The sequence below is a fragment of the Malus domestica genome, chromosome 04 (genome assembly GCF_042453785.1).
Source record: "Malus domestica chromosome 04, GDT2T_hap1".
Classification (NCBI taxonomy): Eukaryota; Viridiplantae; Streptophyta; class Magnoliopsida; order Rosales; family Rosaceae; genus Malus; species Malus domestica.
The window spans coordinates 27,362,182-27,385,482 of record NC_091664.1 but is presented as its reverse complement, the minus strand read 5'-3'; the positions used below and the strand labels follow the sequence as shown (position 1 = coordinate 27,385,482).

At 37.5% G+C, this 23,301-nt stretch overlaps 3 protein-coding genes across 11 annotated transcripts; 1 reads left to right on the top strand and 2 right to left on the bottom strand.

Moving 5' to 3' along the window:
- Positions 1 to 1,980: 1,980 nt before the first annotated feature.
- On the bottom strand, positions 1,981 to 6,116 carry LOC103427674 (shaggy-related protein kinase alpha). 8 transcript variants are annotated; one of them, XM_029101392.2, is made up of 13 exons: positions 5,863 to 6,116; positions 5,041 to 5,202; positions 4,816 to 4,914; positions 4,635 to 4,694; positions 4,250 to 4,522; positions 3,867 to 3,941; positions 3,607 to 3,663; positions 3,360 to 3,500; positions 3,230 to 3,280; positions 2,984 to 3,079; positions 2,823 to 2,906; positions 2,530 to 2,632; positions 1,981 to 2,439 (listed from the first exon to the last, which is right to left on the bottom strand). In XM_029101392.2, exons 2-13 carry the CDS (start codon positions 5,152 to 5,154, stop codon positions 2,354 to 2,356), a joined length of 1,239 nt encoding a protein of 412 aa, XP_028957225.2. In that variant the 5' UTR covers positions 5,155 to 5,202; positions 5,863 to 6,116; the 3' UTR covers positions 1,981 to 2,353. The 8 variants fall into 8 exon arrangements, with proteins under 8 accessions (XP_028957225.2, XP_028957226.2, XP_070676098.1 ...); XM_029101393.2 differs by having other exon boundaries at positions 5,041 to 5,199; positions 5,863 to 6,074; XM_070819997.1 differs by having other exon boundaries at positions 5,878 to 6,074.
- A 2,161-nt stretch (positions 6,117 to 8,277) lies between these two features.
- On the bottom strand, positions 8,278 to 12,629 carry LOC103408601 (putative RNA polymerase II subunit B1 CTD phosphatase RPAP2 homolog). Of its 2 annotated transcripts, none has more exons than XM_029101390.2 (6): positions 11,775 to 12,629; positions 10,855 to 11,592; positions 10,550 to 10,740; positions 10,206 to 10,469; positions 9,218 to 9,376; positions 8,278 to 9,081 (listed from the first exon to the last, which is right to left on the bottom strand). In XM_029101390.2, the coding sequence occupies exons 1-6, from the start codon at positions 12,436 to 12,438 to the stop codon at positions 8,977 to 8,979; spliced, it is 2,121 nt and encodes a 706-aa protein (XP_028957223.2). In that variant the 5' UTR covers positions 12,439 to 12,629; the 3' UTR covers positions 8,278 to 8,976. The 2 variants fall into 2 exon arrangements, 1 of the variants encoding a protein (XP_028957223.2); XR_011579709.1 differs by having other exon boundaries at positions 8,309 to 9,081; positions 9,218 to 9,390; positions 11,775 to 12,534.
- Positions 12,630 to 21,514: 8,885 nt separating this feature from the next.
- LOC103433848 (serpin-ZX-like) lies at positions 21,515 to 23,018 on the top strand. Its single transcript, XM_070820777.1, has one exon. It carries the CDS (start codon positions 21,548 to 21,550, stop codon positions 22,877 to 22,879), a length of 1,332 nt encoding a protein of 443 aa, XP_070676878.1. The 5' UTR covers positions 21,515 to 21,547; the 3' UTR covers positions 22,880 to 23,018.
- The last annotated feature ends 283 nt before the right edge of the window (positions 23,019 to 23,301 follow it).

The following is a 23,301-nucleotide window of genomic DNA, read 5'->3' as shown; positions in this document are numbered from 1 at the left end:
CGAGCTTGGTATGAAGCCTTTTACAGTGCAATTGTTTCTTTGGGTTTCTCCTCTTCTTCCTCGGATACTAGTCTCTTCATCAAGAAAGACTCTTCCATCACCTTCATCTTAGTGTATGTGGATGATATCATTATCACTGGAAGTTCTCCTGCCCTCTGTCAGTCCATTATTTCCCAGCTTCAATCCTTATTTCCAGTCAAAGACTTAGGTGATATTCATTATTTCCTCGGCATTGAAGTTCACCGATCTGCAAAAGGATTGTTTCTTCATCAATCCAAATATGCCTTGGACTTACTTAAGAAGACGGATATGCTTGGGGTCAAACCATGCACCACTCCAGTTAGTTCTACGAAATTGGATCACTCTGGTTCTCCTCTCACAGATCCTACTTCTTATCGCTCAACCATTGGTGCCCTTCAATATCTTACTTGGACACGACCGGATTTGGCTTTTGCAGTCAACCAGGTCTGTCAGTACATGCATACTCCCCGGACTATTCATTTGCAGGCTGTTAAACGGATTCTCAGGTACTTGAAGGGTACCCTTGACTCCGGGTTGTGGTTTACCAAGGGTCGGCAAATTCTTACAGCATGGACTGATGCTGATTGGGCAGGTTGCCCTGTGGACAGACGTTCTACTAGTGGATTCTCAGGTTCTTCCTTCTGCTTGAGGGGGTGTATTAAGGATAATGAAGGACCACCAGATTGTAATGCACATAAGGCACTAGATTAGTACTTAGCTTAGCTATTAAGCTAAGTTTGATATAGTCGGTTATGTATTGTTGACTCAGCATTGAATAGGATATTATTATTGATGTATATATCCTTGTGTAATAAGAAATCAGTAAATGTAATGAGAATCATTTTTCTTACAATCCAAATCAAGCTTTCTCTCTCTCTCATCAACTGCACAGATTCATAACTTCATCAGTGGGACAAAGGAATTCTAACAGAATAAATAAAAATTGAAGTTCCTCATACTAGTTTTAACCCACAAATGGAAAATAAAACACTGCAATCATCCATGCAAGACGGAAGCTTTGTTCGTATTTCTGAGTTTTAGGTGGTGAACCCTTAAAAAGAAGAATTCAATTAACTAGGTGGCATTTCGCAGTTGTGGATTAAGTCAGCAGATCAGAACAGTTTATCCGTCCTGTTATGCCGAAGTTTGTTGTAACTGCCCTCTTGTGCCAAAGTTCAATATTTAGTTCAAACTAAAATATCAAATTGTCAAAAAGAAAACTTAAACTTGGTAATGATTTGCACGAGTGTTGAAAATAGACCTGTAAACGGGTCAGGTTTATTGGATTTGGATCGGGTTCAACCCGACCCGTTAAGTTAACGGGTCACCCGAACCCAACCCGTTAAGCTAACGGGTCACCCGTTTCACCCGTTAACAATTATTATTATTTTTTTTGCATAAAATTTATTTTTTGTTATTAAGACTTTACTAAAATTACTAAAATATCCTCAATTAACGGGTGCTAATGCGTGTTAACGGGTCCTAACGGGTTGACCCAAAATGACCCGTTATTTAACGGGTTGTTAACGGATTCACCCGTTAACGACCCGACCCGTTAAGCATCCATCCAAATACAAATATTAACCGATTGGGTCGGATCGGGTTAACAGGTTTGGTCCAAAATGTCAGGCCTAGTTGAAAATGAGATAATTGTTGTCTTTTATTTCACGCGCAGGCCTGTCAACATGACATGACATGAGACATTGGTAGTGATGGACATAAAAACAAGTTCACGAAAATCTCTTGCCGACACATTCATCAGTTTGATGAAATCAAGGTAACCAGTACAAATTGGAAGGCTTAGTTTCGAGGCATAAAAAATGCTTTGGTTTTCCAAATCTGAGCTCCGTCACGCATGAAATAAACCGTCAATTAGAAATCAAACGTGTCCACTTCTACACTAATCTACGGGGAAATTTGCTACTTCCTACTACAACGACAGGGAACTTGGCCCTTCAATAAAATCTCACAAACAGACCTCGATTACGCGGAAATACGAAATCACAGAACATTGGTACATTGGTACATTGGTACATTGGTCTGTCTACTAGGAATACAGATACAGATACAGATACATATTTTGATAAAAGCTGGCGTTCGTCTTCTATGCGAAGCTACAATCTTCGGCGATACAGGGAAGAGGTACGGTACTCATAAATACCCTTTTGAGGTTCGGACATGACAAGATTGAACAGAACACATCTAATTTTACAAAACAAAGTCATACAATGAGGTAGATTAAATAAGACGGACACAAATAGCAGGCCAGGTAGAAGAGAACACATAGCTTCAATATGGGACCACGCATGGGGGGTTACTCACATTTCACAAACTAATCGGATGCCAAGAACGGAACTTGCTTTCGCGCGTGTTCTGGAACCAATTTCATCAAAGTTTCCGCAGGCACTCCCTTTAATTCTAATTGATAGCACACGCAACATCAAAAAGTTAGAAATTTGATAAAAGGCTGGGAGAAGGAAAACAAATTGTCTGAGAACAATATCATACCATGTGATTTAAAGTTGAATAAAGGCGGAAGGAAGCGTCCATTCGGCAGGCGGGTGTTTGGGTCGCGAAGATCATCAAAGAAGGAATGGACCAAGGCATCCAGCTGCATACGGACACACGATTGAAATTTTATTTATTTATTTTCCAGAACCATGATTGAAAATAGAGGGAATTTTACTGAATTTTCTTTTAATAGCACATATTTATCAGAGTTAATTTTTTTAATAAGAAAGGTAAATCCGCGAAAATTAACTATTTGGACATGAAAAAAAAATTAAAAACTTAGTACTCACAGCTGTGCACCGCAGGTTAGGAGAGTATTGCAGCAGTCTTGAAACCAGATCAACTGCTTCTGGAGGCATACGCTTGTGGAATATCTAAGAAAATAACAGATAATATATGCTATCTGGTGAATGAAATATAATATCATACATAATATCTTCCATTATACTACCTTGTGCCACGGGTGAGCTTTGATTTGAGGAAATTTGAACTCCGTATAGTTAGGGTTCATGCATTTGATTTCCTCCCGTGTTGGAGTGCCCAAAACCTACCAAGAGAAAAAGCAACACATATATCACTACCGTGATAAAAGACTAACATTCAAGATTCCATGAAAACACCAAGTAAAAAGAGTAATCCATATCCTTAGATTAAATAAGATTTAACTACTGCCAAAACGATAATAATGATGAATTACCTTGATAATCTCAACAAGCTGGTCAACTCCACTCTCACCAGGAAAGAGAGGCTGATACAAAAGAAAACTCTGGTGTATTAGAATGGTACTTAACATATATTTCATAAAATACAATAGTCAAAGCACGTACCTGTCCGAGCAATAGCTCAGCAAGAACACACCCAACAGACCAAACATCAATAGCTGAAGTATACTCGGTTGCTCCAAATATAAGTTCCGGTGCTCTATAATATCTAGAGCAGATATAAGATATATTTGGCTCTCCTTTTACCTGCACAACAATAACACAGTATAAGGATACATGCCAATCCAACAAAAGCAAACGCCACGATGAGTATCATTGAAAGAGAAAGGACACCAAAAACAACAAAACATACCAAAACTTTGGCACTTCCAAAGTCGCACAACTTTACTTGGTGGGTATGTGGGTTCACCTGCACAAAATAAGAACCAAATTTTATACCTTTTCTGTTTATTTACTCCATAAACACCACCACCCACAACAATAGGGTTAACAAGATAAGAACCAAATTTTATACCTTTTCTGTTTATTTACTCCCTAAACACCTCCACCCACAACAATAGGGTTAACAAGATTTTGATAGGCATATGGGTATACGTGAATCAAAGTACATACCAGAAGATTTTGAGGCTTAATGTCCCGATGACACACTCCAATGCAGCGGTGAATGTAGGATAACGCCCTAAAGATCTGCCAAATATGGATGAAATGAGGCAAATATCAGCAACTCAGAACATAAACCCTCCAGGGCAAAGGAACAACATTATGCCTTAATGCGCAATTCTGAGATTCAATTTAGCCTAAGCCTTGGGCTCATGGAGTAAGATTTTAGTCCAACAGCTCAATTCTTAAATATGGTATATAACATACTGCACAATTTATGTAAAATTGTCTACTTCCTAAGAAAGAAAGAAAGAAATGCTCCTTTTCCAATATTAAAACTATGCAAATGCAACTTAGAGAAAAGTAAAAAAGGTACACATTCGTTGACATCATACCTGGTACGTGTAGAGTTTAACATATATAAGAGGCATCCGTTGGTTCAACTTGTTGTAGTGTTTAATCACACGGTGAACCGTTTCAGGAACATACTCAAGCACCAAGTTAAGATAGAGTTCATCCTTTTCCGTCGTTGAAAAGAAGCAATGCTTCAAAGAGACAACATTTGGGTGGTCAAGAAGGCGCATGGTCTGTAGCTCACGATTCTTGTACCTCTTATCTTGCAAAACCTTCTTAATAGCCACAGTTTCACCAGTCTCTAAGCACTTTGCCTGGACAAATAAGAACTCAGAAGTCAGAATTCAAGAACTTGAAACTTGCTACCGATTTGAAGGGCCATACATTTTCCATAGTGAATTGTAAAGCAAACGACTAGAGTCTTACTTGGAACACAACTCCAAATGATCCGTGTCCAACAACACGCTCAGCCATGTAACTAATTGTCTATTATGACAAAATATACAACATTTTGTTAGAGGAAACTTGCAATGAAATAATAAAGGAAAACAACATATCAGTGGTCCACATCAACTAGAGACTAATGTCCAAAAGAGAAATATTATACCTGTTTTGGCTGGCCATTTCTACCACCAATAGTTGTCACGATTATATGGCCTGTCTCTGTTCCGTTACCATCAACGACTGCGACTGTGGATTCCATTTCCTACACCAGTGAAGCAGACCATAAGTACTCAATACCAAATATACAATAATTCTAAAAACGAAAAACAAAAATATAAAAGGAGAAAATACTCTGATAAGAAAGCACTTAAACCAATGGCTTACGTACTTTGTCATCCCTAATTTTCATGTCACTCATCTCCTCCGGCAACTTATCCACACCAACCGCATGACCACTGGGTTCTCTCCTACCTGAAGTAGGCGCCACACCCACTGAAGCCATTCCCTGTTCTCTTATTGTTTAGCCTTGGTAAAACCAACCATCAACCTACTGCAATCAATCAATCAAGCAACGATAATTAAAATTTTGACAATGAAAATGCGAAATTGACAATCTGAATAGCATTTTCTTCAGCCGTCATCCACAATCCACGCAAAGATCTATTTAAAGTTTTATGATTCATAAAGCAAAGGCAATTTGTAGCCAATCAACTGAGCTTAAGCTGAAAATCAAACTCAGTACCTACCAGCATATACAAATATATATATGTAAAAAAATCAAAACTTGTAAACAAAAGCACACAAACTTTATGAATTGCACAACACAAAAAGAACAATAAATGAACCCCACAAATTAGTAAAGGCAACTCTTTGACCTTCTATATATAACCACATACAAATCAACATGAACACAGAGATCCAACAATTAAAACCCAAAAATCACACAAGAAAAATCAAACAACTACCTGAATATTTAATCATAACAATTATTCCTCCCTCACCAACCCCCCATCACCACCAAAAAAAATGAAAAATGGGCCAATCACAGATGCCAAAACTAGCCGATCTCAACACCCAAAACGAAAGAAAAAAACAAAACCCACCTCATATATCACAGAAAAAAAAAATTCAAAAAATTCAAAAAAAAAAGAAAAAAAGAAAAAAAATGGTAACTTTATATGAGAAGAGAGTCAGGGGAAGAAAATTGTACCGACGAAGCAGAAACCTGGCGAAGATCAAGGGATGATCATCTGGAAAACGAAGGGCGTGAGGTGGAATCAGAGGCGTAGATCCATGATCAGAGAGAGGTGGGGAGGGGGGAGAGAGAGAGAGAGGATCTAGGTCTTTTCCTCTTTTGGATTCGAGTGTTTGTGTGTTTTGTTTATTTTTGCTTTTTTTGTGTGGTGGTGATGCGCTGGGAACACACGACAGTCAAAGGAGACCCCCTTTATTTTAATTGGCTCCTAGTTTTTTCTTTCTTTCTGTTTTTTTAATTTGTTATTAATTTTACAAATTTTAATAAGGTTTATTTTAAAATTCCAACAGAAAACTAAGTTTATATTTTAAAAATAAATAAATAGTGAGAATTCCATGACAAATGAGAACACTCTGGCCTTTTCTTTTGACCATTCAAACTTGTTCTTTTATGTTCTTCCGAACAAACGATATTATCGGTACTAAGAAAGTGCAGGAGTAAGATTACCTCACAATAAGTTAATAATAATGTGGCTCAAATATAGTGAGAATCAAGCTCAAGATATCTCATTTTTAAGTAAATAGGAATATCACTAGACTGTAATACTAAGTGGCTCCATTCAAACTTGCTTTTAATTGTGTTGTTTTTTTACCTCACTAGCTTGCTTTTAATTGGCTCCTACAGTTCTTATTTTGAGGACATGTGAAAGCTTAAGTACATATTAGTTACAAGATTATATTAGTTTAAACACATATGCGCAAAGTTTTTTTTCATGACATAATTTAAATTCTTATCAATTTAAATTTCATCAATTGCAAATTCTATTGTTTGGAGATTAATATTAAGTTTAAATATTTTACATCTTTAAATCTAAACTAATATAATTTTATAGTTAATTTACATTTGGTTATCACGTATCCTCAAAATTGCAAAAGATATGGATTTTTGGCAATTTTTTGCATAACACTTCACATGGTTGAATATGCATTTATAAGAAAATAAGAAAAAAATTACCACTATATTGTAATATATATAATAATAATTATTAGTTCATATTAAGTCCAAATTTGTGCATTCGTGTAAGACATCATTGAAGCATGTTGGGTTATCAATTTTTTTTTTTTAACAAATTATATTATCTACACTCAGGATGAGAGTGTAGGCTCAACCTCACAATGGGCTAGCAATAATATAGTTTAAATTCGCTTTTGGCGAGAGTCAAACCTAAAACTTCTAACTTACAAGTAAAGAAAAACACAAACAATTAGACCATAGTACTAAATGATTGTTGGGTATTAAATTAAGCTTGAAAGAAATGTTTTACTTTAAAACTGATGCGCACATTGATTCAAAACGTTCATTTGATATTTTTTGACAATCATATACTCATTTCCTAAAATCCTTGAAACAAATATGACAATATATGATTTTTTTTTTTTGAGTACATTGATATTTTTACACTAGAGGGAATGAGAGTTCGACTAAGTCATACAATAGGCAATCTAATTTGGCATCAAATTCATCATCCATGAGATTCGAACCTAAAACCTCTCACTTCCAAGTAAAGAGAAATATCACTAGACCATAGTACTGAATGACAATTTGATTTAGAACAACGTTATAATCCTTTGGTTTAGTAATTTTCCATGCAACCTACGTAAAGTTTGATGTGAATGGTTTGAAGATTTGCGGACGATATTATATGTAAACGTTTTTCGTTTATAAGGAAAAAATTAATGTACATTTTTTCTAAAAAAGAACCAACCAGTGGCTTTGCCACAACACATTGTCAAAGTCGAGATAACTCACAAAGATATTTCAACCACTTCTTGGCCACCATCGTATAACTCATCAATGCCAGGAATCACCCAAGACATGTCATAAGAAATACATACATAAAATTCGTCCACAACTATTAAACCACTCCGTAATGGTTAAACATTAAGTATAATTGGAATATACCCTTTTGTTTCTTTAATGTGGACCTTGGCCGAAATACAACATAATAGGTCCAAATCCCAGATAATACTCCTATTGTTTAATCAGATAAATAAAACGTTGGATATAATAAAAGAAAAACTAATTAAAAAAACTTGTAAACTTTAAATTTTAACGATAAGGACAAATTAAAGAATAAAATGAATAGTACCATAATTAACTTTTTAATGTAAAAATATAAATTTTTATTAAAATGAACAATACCGAAAATTTTTCGTTAAAATTCCCTATAATAAATTCTAAGAGGGTGTTTATGTCTTTTTGAGGTGGGCGCCCTTGTTGTGAAGGAGGAGCGCCCAGAATAAATAAACTCCAACATGCGAATATACTTTGCCGGTAAAAGAAAAGGCCAAACAAAACCCATCATCCTCCTCCGAATTGACTCTTAACAACTTCACACAGTCACACTTACCCACTCTCAAAACATCGACGTGTCCAAAACAAGGACACACTTTGATGCCTATTAGTCAAAATTATGGATTAACAATTATTAATTAATATAATATCATATCCTTATCCTAATCCTTCAATAATGATGCTTAAATAAGACTTTTAAGTTTGAAAACTCTTAGTCTTAGAGAGCTGACATAGACATAACCAAGTTGGCTAAAACGATACGGTCCCCGTGTCTACCCACGTTTAAATTTCCGTCCATGTAGTTTTGACTAGATTAGAATACTCGACCAGAACAATGTGCTCTACCCGACTGCTCTCAAGTTTGAATCTCCATTTATGTAGTTTAGGTTAAAGTATCACTAGAACCAAAGAAAACCCTAAACACTAGAGGCCATCTCTCCATCCTATTCTGGAATTCAACTTTGACAGCCACAGAAACATTTTCCGTCGGATATATATTTGGAAAACATGTACAATGAAGCTTCAGACTTTCAACATCGTTCTTCCAGCGCTGCAAGAGTCATCGGTGGATGGCTTTTCTCCAATCACTTTCATAAACAAAGTGCTTCCAACTGCTACTTTTGCGGCCAACAGCTTTCAGGTCTACGATCAATATACAACTACCGAGGATACGAGTGGATTCCAGAAATTGAGACCACAAAATATTTAGATGAAAATGACGGTTACCATATATGATGTGTAGGCTGAGACAATTTGAAGTCAACCTTCTTGCCATTAAGCACCACTCTGAGCTGAGAATTCGGGTACTCGGCCCAGGGGTATTATATGATCCTTCATAAGCTCGTAGTGTTCTGCAGTTATCTCCGAACCATCCAGCACCTATTTGGCCAAAACCAAAACCAAAACCAAATGTACAGATTAACGTTATGTTTTAACTCGAGTACACACAGAATATATATATATATATATATATATATATATATATATAAATATGTATATATTTATGAGGCCTTACCTTGTGAAACAGCATCCTTCTGTCCGGCATGCAAGGACCGAGTGCAGGGATCCTGCAAACAGAGAGTCCCTCAAGGAAAAGAAGAACAACCACCTTCCATTGTTTCATTCTGAATGCTGGTAGTGCATCAACAAAAGTCATCGTCTCCAACATGCGGCTCTGAACAGAAACGTCTAGGTCACATGTTGCCAAACAATAAGGAATGAATCTATTTATACAAAATTAAAATAAGTTATGATAATCACGTCACATTGACAAAATTAACACAGTATTTGGTTGCACCGCAGGGTCTTTTATACTGATTAAAGCACACGGACAAAAAGTCATGCCAATATAACAAAACATTTGCAAACTGTCAGCTTGCAGAACTAAATAGAACAGAAATTCAAAAACAAATACAAGTAAATAATGGTACATGTAAAATCAACATGTGGGAAGTAGCTCCTAGGAACTAAAAAGGTGAAAAGATATCTTTCCCAGTCCTCGTTAATCACACATATAATTGGGTTGTAAACTCCACTGAATTCACTTGGATAATGGTCAAAACCCATGGATGCAAAGGAGTTATGTATCCTCAAAAAATGAATCCTCTACATGGTTAATGACACATAAACACAAATGCAAGTGCTTCACCTAAAATTAGAACAACGAGGAAAATTGCATGTATTCCTATAAAACTTGCGTTCAATATGAAATGTTTATAAAGCAGTAAGCTTTAAGTTTAAATGCCTGACAATGGCGCCAAGTGGAAAATGCAAAGTCCTACGCAGCCAAAAGGCTTCAAGTCTTGGTTTTGTTATGGGCTATAACACATACTTAACCAACACATATAAAGTTTTCTATTGTGGATTATAAGGAGGTAACTAGAATTATAAACAAATGGTTAAGCATGACAAATTATATTTGACAATAACGTACACTAAAGCAAATCCATTCATCTAATTTCATCAAAATTCAAACAAAATACGCAAAAGATTAAAAACAATACCATTTCTTGCTCCAAACTAGATACTGGTGTTGGAAGCCTGAGTTGGGAAACAACTCCTGGTAGAGTCCGAGCAAGAGATTCAGCTAGGGTTTTCTTGATTTCAGAAGAGTGACCACCAGCCAAGACAATCTTATGGGGATACTCTTTCCCATTAATAGAGAGAAATTCTTCATGAAATCTTTCATCCCTCCCATATATATATGCTAGCGTAGATGATGTTATCCATGTAAAGAGTGAGTTCCACATTGTTAAAAATGGTGATAACTGAAACACATGAAAGGTTTCATCAGCATAGAACTTACAAACAAAAATAATATGCAATGACCTTAGATTTACACTCTTACAGTTAAGCTGAAACCCTCTGGCGGATCATCAAACCAAGTATCCTCAGAGTCAAACAAATCAAAATTTGGAATTCCAGGATTTCTTGGTTGCAGAGGAGCTTGTTCTGGTTCAAGCATGTCAACATCCTCATTAGGCTCTTCTTCATCCACACTATCTGGACGTGGCAATAAAATAATTCCAGCACTTGAAACTGATATTTGAAAAGGACTCATGGTAAGAAACACCATTACATATCAAACAACCAAGTTCCAACACCATGTAATATCCTACCTACTAACTACATTTAAACCAAATAATGACATACCAGCACCATTGACATCAGATTCTCCAGATGCAACAGCTTCTGCTGCCTGCCTCAATGCCATGGCACAGAATTCTGCGGATTCCAAACGTTCATTATCTTGCAATTCCAAATTCCCTAATACACCAGAACCCTCTTTTGCACCTTGCACTTCTCTAACCTCAGAAACATTTTTACTCTTAGTGCTATCAATCTTCTCATCAGACCAGGTAACAGAGCAACCGACTCCATTTTCTGCTGAAGGTTTAAACAAAGGTTTGTAGATACTGCCAAATGTATCATAACCATTCATTCTATGTTCCACCTTCTCGTCAGCCCAAGTAACAGAGCGATTAAGTTTTTTTGCCCCTGAAGGTTTAAGAGAGGATCTCAACATTTGCTCATTTGATTTCTCAGCTTTATCACCATGGAATTCCTCTCTTGCTTCTTTAATAATTCTATTCAAAACAGTTTGAGAAGTCTCTGATGTTGAAGGGGCCTCTTGAACACCAACATCATCTTCCTTGGAAATCGTACTTTTTTCCCCTCTTGATTTCCTGGATTTCTTTTCATAATCATTTTTAATATGAGAAACTTTTCCTTCTGGTTCTTTAACCTTAGTTTCACAACCATTCTCTCCAGAACTTGGTGGGATTTTGGACACACTGTATTCATCACTAGCGATTATACAACTCATGAAATCCATCTCATTAAAGATCATATCTTTCCCGCCACTCATTTTCGCTTCTTTACCTTTGGACCCTACAATATACAATACTTACTCACTTTAGCGAAAACTAACAGAACACAATAACAGCCAAAAAAACAAAAAACAAAACAAAACAATCCTAGAAACCTGAGCAAGCATGAGATAGGCTCTTCATCTTAAATATAATACAGTTGTAGCAATAACAGATTCACAAACAAAACAAAAAAGCAGATACCTTTTTTGTTCTTTTTCGAACCCAATGGCTTGGATATTCGCTGATTGTGTGGAACATAACCCTCAATAGCATTAGAGGGACCAACCACGCCGACATCCCCTAACTGCACTTCACTCTTTTCTTCAATCTTCAACTTTGAAATCCCCAAATCCCCACTGTCCGCTTCGCTCTTTTCTTTGATCTTCAACTTCGAAATCCCCAAATCCCCAATGTCCCCCAACCCCACTTCCCCTTTTTCAAAATCCACATCCCCAAAAGTCCTCAAGACCCTCTCAACCTTGCCATAATCCAAGACATCGCACCTCTCCTCGCTCAAACTCTGAGCAAAAGCCTTGCTTTCGATAAGACAGCTCGAGGAGCAGTACATGTAGGTCTCATGGAGGTCGTAGACCTTGTGCTCCTTGAGCGAAATGCGATAGTGGCCCTTGCGGGGGCGGGAGGATTCCGGAGGCAAGGCATTGGGGCAGAGAGGGTAGCCGCAGTGGTCGGCTATGGTGCGCTCCGTGACAACGTCGTTGTAGTCGGAGCGGGAGATGATTGAGCCGGCTAAGTATAGGTGGTCTAGGGTTTTGACGCCGTCGAGGAGAGCGAGTTGGAGCTTGTAAACTGTGTCTTTCACTGAAGCCGGTGGCTGCTGCTGCGGCGGCGGTTGGCTCTTCCCCATTTTTTGCAGAGAGGGGGGGGGGGTCACAATTAGGGTTTTGAAATTTGGGGTTTTAAGCTTTTGGCCTTCTGGGGATTTGAATTGAATTGAAATTTGGAATTTGAAGTTCTCGAACACTGACTTTCTTTTGTTCTGTTGCGTATCGTTTGGTACGAAGACGGAAGGTGACGGGAGGGATGAGACGGGACATGACAAGATTGGACGGAATGAAGATGTAGTAAATATGTCATCGGATGAAAATAATGAGGAAAAAGAAGGAGACGGAGATGTTATAATTTTGTATTCTACGAATGTGGAATGAGTCATTTTAGAGGGTGAGGTGGAACGAAAATTCACCCAAAATTTGTCATGTGGAACAGCGCGTTCCACCCGTTTTAGGCGCATCAAACGTGGGATGGAACGTCTCGTCCCACTCTGTTCCGTCCCGTTCTACATATCAAACGGTACCTTGGTTCTGTTTAGTCCACGGGTTTTATATTGTGGGTCAAATCCAAAGCGGTAATCCGACCCATTATTTTCACACGTCATTCTCAATTTTCGATCGTCAGTACAAACAAATTGAATAATACTAATAAAAAAAATATTAACAAAAATGTGTGATGGATGAAAATAGGAGCACTTTCCTAAATAATACAGTCCATCTACTCGGCTTGTATTTATTTATCCGTTTGTTTTTTTAACAAAATATAAAATAATAATTATATTATATTTGAATTACGCAAGTGAATATTGAAAGAGAGTTAAGCACGCATAAGAGTATAAAGGACAAAAAAACTGATGATGCTTAACTCAGTTAAATCTGGGAGAGGTTGTGTGTTTGTATTTATAGGAATGAATTACATCAGAGAGTTACAAGTCAAACTGATTACAACCAACTAATCTATATAAATCCCAAAATATAGGAGATAATACAAGAGTATATTCCCAACTCTTAGCAGCAACATCTGTAGTGGAAGAGTCATAGCAAACAACCAACTTATGGTTTATCACGCCCCCGCAAGCTGAGCGGTCGCCCAAGAATGGGAAGCTTGAAAAGAAGAAACTTAAACCGAGTGGAAGACAAGCCTTTGGTCAGAAAATATGCAACCTGATCCGAAGACGCAACATAACCCACAATTATTTCCTTCCGAGTAACCTTCTCACGAACATAATGATAATCAACCTCAACATGTCGCATTCGTGCTTGGTATACAAGGTTCGAAGCAACGGCAAGAACACTTATATTATCACACCATAACTGAGGGGGTGTAAGAAAAATCTGAAGATCATGAAATAAATTGCGAAACCAGGACCAAGTAGCAGCGATATAAGCGAGTTGATGATACTCAGCGTCAGTGCTTGAGTGAGAAACGCCACGTTGTTTCTTGAAGCTCCATGAAATTTGGAATGTATGATGTTTATGTATAAATGTGTTGGAATGTATGATGTTTATGTTGATTGATATGAGTGATGTTTATGAATGTTTTGCTATGCATGAAGGGATCCATGCTTTTGATATGTGAACCATGTTGGTTGTAACACTTAGTATCATATACTTTGTGTCAAAGTACGCATGTTGAAGCTCTGAGTTGGAGTATAAGGGTAGGTCAGCGTAGACCAAGTGTTCCAGTGCTAGGAACGCAAAAGACTCAGAAGAAGTTGTCTGAATTCCCTTTTCTTTAAATGTTTGCTGAATGGCTTGTGTGACAAAATATCTCAAGCGGTTGAGAGTCAAAACATTTGTAATGCGTATGCCTTCTTATAATAGCATTTCCTTCAGTACCTAGTCCTCCACTTTGAAAGAGTGAGGCTTGGCCCCATAGTCATAATAGTGGACGGTATGTTCACCCCCAGTTGTCTTGATATTAACTTTTATCACTCTTGTTGTAATGCGCTTGCTGAGAGTAAAAATCCTTCCTCTTACCAAGAGACATATACGTTTGGTGACTTAGTGAGTAGCTAAATGAGGCAGGAGATGATGCAATAGGTGTCTGAATGGCCAAGATCTCCTCACTTGGTAGAACTTGACTTCCTCTTGCCACTTGTTGATAGGGGTTAACCATATGGGGGTTCCCTTGGTATGTCATTGCTTCGACGGAAGAGTGGTTGTAAACCTATGCCATCACCTCAGAGTAGGTCTTCCAAGTGTTGGCATTGATCATGTACTTGAAGAAACAATCACGTAGGCTTGCCATGAAGGCCTTGAGGGCGGTCTTGTCATCTGCCTCAGCGCAGCGAGAATACTCATGGCTGAAGCGACCGGCATACTCTCGTAGTGACTCGTCTGACTTTTGGCGAATAGTGTACAAGTCATCTGCAGAATGCAAGCAATCGGTCTGGAAGATGTGTTGAGAGACAAACAGTTTCCTCAATTCTTCAAATGAGTCTACTGTCTCAGGTGGAAGACGACAATACCAGTTAAGAGCTCCGCCAGAGAGGGTGGAGGGGAAGAGAAGACATCGTTCTTCGTCGGTGTGCATCCGATATGCCATGGTGGACTCAAATAGGTTAAGGTGTTCAATTGGGTCATCCCTTCCAGTATAGAGTTATAAACCAAGCTTTTGTTTTGTCTTTGCTTGAATGGGGTGTCAAGGATTCTCCTCGTGAGAGGGCCAGGCCTGGGTTGGTTCCAGTCAGGTATCTCAGCCTGACGTTCGGTCTTCAACTTGTTTACTTTCTTAATGAGTTGTAGGACAAAGGGGTCCTGAGTGGAGTCATGTACCACTGCAATTTTCTTTCGTAAGTCTCCATCGCCTCTTAGAAGTAGGAAAGTTTGAGTAAAGGCATGTGGTTTTTCCTTGGACTCTTCGTATTGACTTCTAGGGCGAGTCTGTCGGAATACCTTAGAGTCCCCTGTACCTTCATGTTCCTCTAGGACCTGTCGTTCCTTCCCTAGATTGGTAGCTGGCCTGGATCGTGGGATGTAGGGGTGAATTTTTTTGCCAAATTACCGTGCCAACCGAATTGCCAACCGTGCCATACCGATTTTGTGCCAAATTTTTTGTACCAATCGGTAATGGTACGGTATTGTACCGTACCGAAATTTCATGGTACGGTATTGGTAATGGATACCATTACCACGGTATTACCATACCATACCGAAAATACAATATAATATATAATTTATAAATTATATAATAGATAATTATATAACACATATTTATAATATTCCAATAATTTGAAAATAAAACCCTACTTATATTAACATTGTTGTTGGTGACTTTGATCTCTTGAAATTGTGGAAATCAAACACAAAAGAGTTCCTAATTCTTTCACAAATATCCAAAATATCTTTGTAACCGCCACTTCTACTTTTGCTAGTGAAAATGCATTTAGCCTATGGAGGAGGGTTGTGGACCCTTTAGGGTATCATTTTATCCTAAAATAATGGAGGCACTAATGCGTACTAGTGGTTGGCTTAGGGCAGATGAAGTAAACTTCTACAAGGAACCAACGGAAGATATGCTTCAATTTTACAAGGAAATGGAAGAAGAGAAAACAAGAAAGATATGCTTTAATTTTTTTAGTAAATTTGTTATTAAATGGTTTTCAACTTTAATTCTTCTTGCTACTAATTAATATGTTTTCTTTGTTTGTAATGTAGGCTTGACACAAACTCAATCTTCTACAAGTTCAATGTCTCCTCCAAAAGCTTCGACTCTTAAGCTTGAAAAACTGATCAATGAATTCTCCTTTTTGAAGTTTACTTCCAACTTTCATTTGGTTTGAAACTTTAATTTCTATTTGGATTGTTAACTTCTATTTGTTTTGATTCGTAACTTCTATTTGGATTGTAAGCTTAATTTTCATGATGAATCTTGATGCATCTTTTGAATTATTATGTGTGTGAATTGTGAATGATGAATAATAGATGAATTTAATCTATAATGTATGAGATAAAGGTACAAAAAAAAGTTTTTCCCTTGAATTGGGTTAAAAAAACAAAAACAGATTTTGTCCCAAAACAAAATGGCAATTACCATTGCCATACCATGCCAACCGAACTTTTGGCAATACCGAACTTCGGTATACCGAAAGTTTGGTACGGTAATGGTAATAGATTTTACCAAACCGAAAGTTTGGTATGGTAATTGGTACAAGGGGTTTGGTACGGTAACCGTACCGAACCCACCCCTAGTGGGATGAGACCGAGTCTTTCAGAAACCCTTGGGCCATTGATCTTCGAGCATATGTGGAGGGGATTCTCTCGACGTTGCTTTAGGAAGCCTCGGCAGTCACAATAAACGACTTTCGATCCTTTCAACCCTTCTGCAAGGAGGTGTTTTCCTCTACTTCTCCTACTTCGGGTCGAAGCATCTGGGTTGAGAGAAGTCTCATGTTGATCAATGTTTTGATGATTAGCTCGTTCCTCATCAGGGATACCCATGTCGAATGGAGGTGACCCTCCGTGTCGGAAGGGGCATCTAGATAATGGTTGATGTCCACAGGGGCAATGAGCTCGCGTGTTTGAGTACGCCTAGTTTCGTGGAGCGCCTAAAAAAACTTCTCATACTGCTCATGGATGACCTCATTCTTCATTGTTATCTTGTTGTTCTGAGCTTCTAGCTCATCGACTTTAGCTTGAAGAGCAACCCTCTTTCCTTCCTTCTTTCGTTACTTCGCACTAGGTGCAAGAGGGGTATCATTCTGTGTGTTGTGGCTTCCTTCACTCCCCATGTTGGAGAGGGATGCCTGGTCAAAAGAGAGTACAAATGGTGGAAACCAGTAAGTGTCGTTCCCACAGACGGCGCCAAATGTTGATGCACAAAATTAGTGAGGACTTTGTACAACAGAAAGTGTCAAGTTTGTGACCTTCGCTAGATTGCTTCGGTCATTAGTGTGGATAAGTATGTAAATGGATAGAGACAGGGAAGCAAACACAAGATGTACGTGGTTCACCCAGATTGGCTACGTCAATAGAGTAGAGGAGTTCTCATTAATTGTGAAGGGTTTACACAAGTACATATGTTCAAGCTCTCATTTAGTGAGTACAAGTGAATGATTTAGTACAAATGACATTAGGAAATATTGTGAGAGAATGATCTCTATTTATAGAAGAGAGTTTCTAGTTTCATTCTGACATTGACACGTGTCGTGTTGTGATTGGCTTCTGATGTTGACACGTGTTGCGCTATGATTGGCTTCTAATGTCGACACGTGTCGTGCTGTGATTGGCCTCCTGGTTGGAAGGAAACTCTTCTGGGTCCTTGACGGTATAACGTTGACCAGTGCTCAGTAGTTTCGGGATTGGTCAAGTATGGTACAAACAAACACAATGTTGATTGGGAATATATATGATGTGAGCTATTTATTTATGCAATAATGTCAACATAAATTTGTTTTCTTGGGCATCAAGTTGCTATACATGTGTACAAAAATTTTGAAGGATCAATCACAAATGAGGAAAATAAACAGATTCAATCTAAAGTAAAAACACACTAATTTTGAACTAGTTTTGGTATAATGCATAATCAGAAATGTACATGAAGGAGGACCGAATTGTGATCAAAGCGGATCTCAAATTAGATAATGAAAATTTTGAAAGGTACACGCACCCAGTAGACGAATTTTGACCATTCAATAAAGCTTTGGGCAATTAATTCTGATGTTTTCCTCTACTTCAACCATTTTGATCTATCATATGCTTAATTTGTCTCTTGTATTTCTTCGGGTTTAATTTTTTCTTTTATTTCGGTAGTATTAATAAAGTTGTAGTGGTTATATGAAGTCTAACTACAAGATTGCCATATTTATTTCAATAGTTACGTGGTTTTTTTTTTGGTTGTGGGGGTTGGGGGGGGGAAGAGGTAATGATGGTCGGGGAGCGTGAAATAGGCCCTCATTTGGCCTCATGGACTGATCGATCAATGTTCTTAAATTTGGCAATGTTGTGAGGAGGGCTAGTATCACATATAGTGAAAATCAATACTCTTGTGTCCATCCTCATTCGGATTCGACGCTCCCCGACCATCATTACCTCTTCCGCCCCCACCCCCCCCCCCAAAAAAAAACCACGTAACTATTGAAATAAATATGGCAATCTTGTAGTTAGACTTCATATAACCACTACAACTTTATTCATACTACCGAAATAAAAGAAAAAATTAAACCCAAAGAAATACAAGAGACAAATTAAGCATACGATAGATCATAATGGTTGAAGTAGAGGAAAACATCAGAATTAAATGCCCAAAGCTTTATTGAATGGTCAAAATTTGTCTACTGGGTGCGTGTACCTTTCAAAATTTTCATTATCTAATTTGAGATCCGCTTTGATCACGATTTGGTCCTCCTTCATCTACATTTCTGATTATGCATTATACCAAAACTAGTTCAAAATTAGCGTGTTTTTACTTTAGATTGAATATGTTTATTTTCCTCATTTGTGATTGATCCTTCAAAATTTTTGTACACATGTATAGCAACTTGATGCCCAAGAAAACAAATTTATGTTGACATTATTGCATAAATAAATAGTTCACATCATATATATTCCCAATCAACGTTGTGTTCACACACTATATTAATTCACAGCCCACATCACACGATGAATGTTAAAATGAACCGATCATTGATTCAAATGATAAAAGAAATTAAGGTAATGATTCAACTCTGGACCAAGAGAGTAAGCTAGCCTAAGTTCCTAAAATAATAACAAAACCACGAATTGTCAGCTTGATCTCTTCATTTCAATGGGACTCTCTTTTGGTATATGAAATTAAACAGTAAGCTAGCCTAAGTGCCTAAATATAATGCAAATGGGATGTGACCTGCTATAATGGTTAGAATGATGTAAAGATAGTCAATCGGACAAATATTGTTTGGGTAGTCGAACGTTTTCAAATTACATCAACACCAATTTCTTCATTTCACACTTGCAATATTATGTTCCCTTTACATTTTTTTCTCAAAACCTCATACACTGTTGCTTACACGGAAAATATGGTGCCTTATTGGTAATTTGTGAGGTACATCAGAGTTTAATGGGAGAGATAAAAGCTGACACTTTAGAAGTGTGTGAGTTAGTATAAAAACCCATGCATTGTGCAAACTATTACTCAGTGAGATCAAAAGCTAGCTAGCAACATGTCTCCCCTCAAAACAATTTTCTTTGTAGCACTAACCGTAGGAACTTTGGCAACCTCTCCGTCCTCGGCTCGCCAATTTCATGGCAATGAGGAGGTGGGGACGAATCATGATGAGGAAGAAGCTATGCGAGAGATGCACACAAAAAAAAAAAAAAATTCTATAAATATAATGTCATGTTCAGTAAGCATATAAATAAATAAAACTCAAGTTATTTATCATAATTTGTTATTTGCAGTAGTGTTTTTGCTGACTTGTTGCCTACGTTTTTTTTATGAATCATTTCATTTTTGGTTTAAATAAGTTTTAAAGTCTCAACATTACTCTTAATCAAGACGATTAGATGTTATAAAATCTAGTGATTAAATACAAAATAGAGTATTTATCAAATATAGCAAAAAATTAACTCTTAATTTCAAAAATGTCACTTTTTATAAAAACTTTCAAATATATCCAAAATTTCATTTATATAGACACAATTACCCTCAAATTTAACAATTAAATAAATTAAAGACTTTTTAGCTACTGTCGTCTCAAGCTCCGGTCCAACTTCATCTTCACTTCTACACTCCACCATCACAACCTTATCCCCTTCGACCCCCTCATCACCAATATTGAGTGCCACTGCGGTTACCGCAAGTGGGAGCAGCATAATTTCAATCATGCCTTCAACACTTTTTTTCTTACTAATATCATTTTTAGTTTTAAATATAAAAATAGTTTTTAAAGTTAATCCGTGAGACCCACGTGGCACCACATCATAACACTAACAAAGCAATGTCAGATTTTTTAAGAAAAAACTAATATGATCATGATTGACAAATTCAAAGAAAGACTAAAATGATTCACGATAGACAAATTCCAAAACACTACTATTGATTATCATTAATTGTTAAGGACCATATTAAGAATTTATGTCAATGTCATGAATCATTTTGGCTAAAAAACCTTTAATTTATTTTATTGTTAAAATTGAGAGTATTTATGTCTATTTAGGTGAAATTTTGGATATATTTGAAAGATTTTTTATAAAAAGTGATATTTTTAAAATTAAGGATTAATTTTGGCTTATTATATTAACACCCCACAAATTGTTGAATAAACCTCACATACTTAATACACCACACATTTACTTTTTCAATTAAAAATTATCTTTATACACCCCACATACCTCTCCATAATACCCTTACACCCCACATTCTCAAAACACACATTATATTTCTATATACACCCCAATTTCTTCAAATTTTATAATACTCATTTTTAATTTTGATGGATTGAATCTAGATACCCTGATGTTCCCAGGCTAATTACTTCTGTGATTGACTTGTTTTTCGTTTCTAGCTTGAGAGCATATTATCATTGACCGATTTGGACGCTAACGCTTATCTTAATTTTTTTTTATCTTTGTGCAGATTGAAAAATCTTATGTCACTTCCAAACTCAAGAATTATCCAAACTCAAGTTCTTATGTAACTTTTCTATAACAAAAGAAATAAAAAAATAAAAAAGAATTATTGAAAGTTTCAAGCTGTTGGCATTTCAATTCACAGAGCTGGTTCAAAGGCATAAGTTCTGAAGTTTTTCAACATAGTAAATGTCGGGAAGTGATAAAATGTATGGTTGGAGAGAAAATAATTTCTTGCAGTCACAGTGATCAATAGCATTGGCATATTCATAGACATTTTGTTAGGGTTTTCTCAATCAATGTGTTTGTAATTTCATTAGTTAGAATTTTGTTCAACAATGGAGGGTGGGAGAGTTTTGATAATTGAATAAGATAAATAATAAGTTAAAAATGATGTGGGGTGTATTTGGAAATTTCTTTTTTTAAAAAAAAAAAACTTAATAAGGTCGAAATTGTCATTGCATAGTAGAATAAATAAGTAATTTAATATTGAATTTTTTGTGGGATGCATTCAACAATATGTGAGGTGCTAATAAAAAAAACCTTAATTTTTAGCTATATTTGATCTATACTCATACAAATGTGTCAAAGTATTTGTTTGTTCGTATCCCAAATCTCCGACGGGGTCATCGATTGATGGCGTCTCCTCTCAAACTAATTTCCTGCTCGCTGTTTTTATTTTTCAGCTTTATTTTCTGGTCCAAGAAGCCGCCTATTCACCCCAACATCATCGCCAAAACCCTAACCACTCCTCCGGTCCAACTTCCAGTGATAGCTAGGGATAGGGATTTGTCAGATTTGAGAATTTTTGTCCGCAGCCAAACAGCTGCCGCTATGAGAATCACAAAGCCTTTGCTTCTGTCCGAAGCTAAGGACAAAAACATGGTGTTCTCTCCGCTGTCCATCCACATCGTTTTGAGCCTGATCGTGGCGGGGACAAAGGGTCCGGCGAGGGACCAGTTACTCTCTTTTCTCAAGTCCAACTCCACCGCCGAACTCAACGCCCTCGCTGCGGATCTAGTTCTATTGGTTTTGGCAGATGGATCTGCCAGTGGCGGTCCCCGTCTGTCCTTTGCCAATGGACTTTGGGTTGATGAGTCTCTCTCTATCAAGCCTTCTTTCAAAGAGGCGGTGGCCGTGTTTTACAAGGCAGTTGCGGACAAAGTCGATTTCCAGAACAAAGCGGATGAGGTGAGAATCAAAGTGAATTCTTGGGCCCAAGGGAAGACTGGTGGCCTGATCAAAGAATTTCTTCCTCCCGCATCAATTAACGGTGCAACAAGGCTCGTGTTTGCGAATGCATTGTACTTCAAAGGGGTTTGGGAGGAGAAGTTTGATGCGTTGAATACCAAAGAGCATGACTTCAACCTCCTCGACGGGAGCTCAGTTCGGGCACACTTCATGACCAGCGACAAGTGGCAGTTTGTAAGGGCGTTTGACGGCTTCAAAATCTTACAGCTTCCTTACCGACAAGGTGGAGAAGAAGAAGGCAAACCTCCTCGGCGACGTTTCTCCATGTACTTGATTCTGCCTGATGCCGAAGACGGACTGCCAGGTTTGGTGGACAAAGTTTGTTCCGGATCTGACTTCTTGAATCGACATCAACCGTACGGTAAAGTTGAAGTGGGCGACTTCAAAATCCCAAGGTTTAAGTTTTCTTCCGACTTGGAAGCGTCCAAAACTCTCAAGGATTTAGGATTGGTGTTGCCTTTTACTAGTGAGTTGACAGAGATGGTTAACTGGCTTCCTTCCGGCGATGCTTTCAATATGCTTCACAAATCCTGCATTGAAGTTAATGAAGAAGGCACTGAAGCGGCAGCTATTACTGGCATTCTTGCGGGGAGTTCGCTTAATCCTCCTGACAAGATAGATTTTGTGGCCGATCATCCATTCATGTTCGTCATCAGAGAAGAAATTACTGGAACGGTGTTGTTCATTGGGCAAGTGCTGAATCCGCTCGCGGGTTGATCTATCTATTTGGGTGATATATGAAAACTCAATTTGTAGTTGGCTGTGGTCTTCATTGCCTGCCTGGGAGCTTAACATATGAAAACTGAACGAACTAGACCTTTATGATTATTAATAAAATTCCCAACTCTTTTATTTAGGTTGCATCTTTGATAATTTAGTTTGCGGTGGTTTTGTTCTAACAATTGTCCACATAATCCAATACGAAATTAACAATGTTTTCGGATGATTAGGGTGTATTTGAGATTTTGAAACATGGAGAGTTTCCTTTTGAAACAGTAGACAATTAAGAAGAACAAACCGTTCTGCTCAAAAGAGAATTCCAAAGCGGAACCATCCAAGTACGTTGTTTGATGTTCCTGGTGATGGAGTAAAGTTAGCAAGTCTGTCTATTGTGGAAACAAAGTCAGAAAATAAGATCC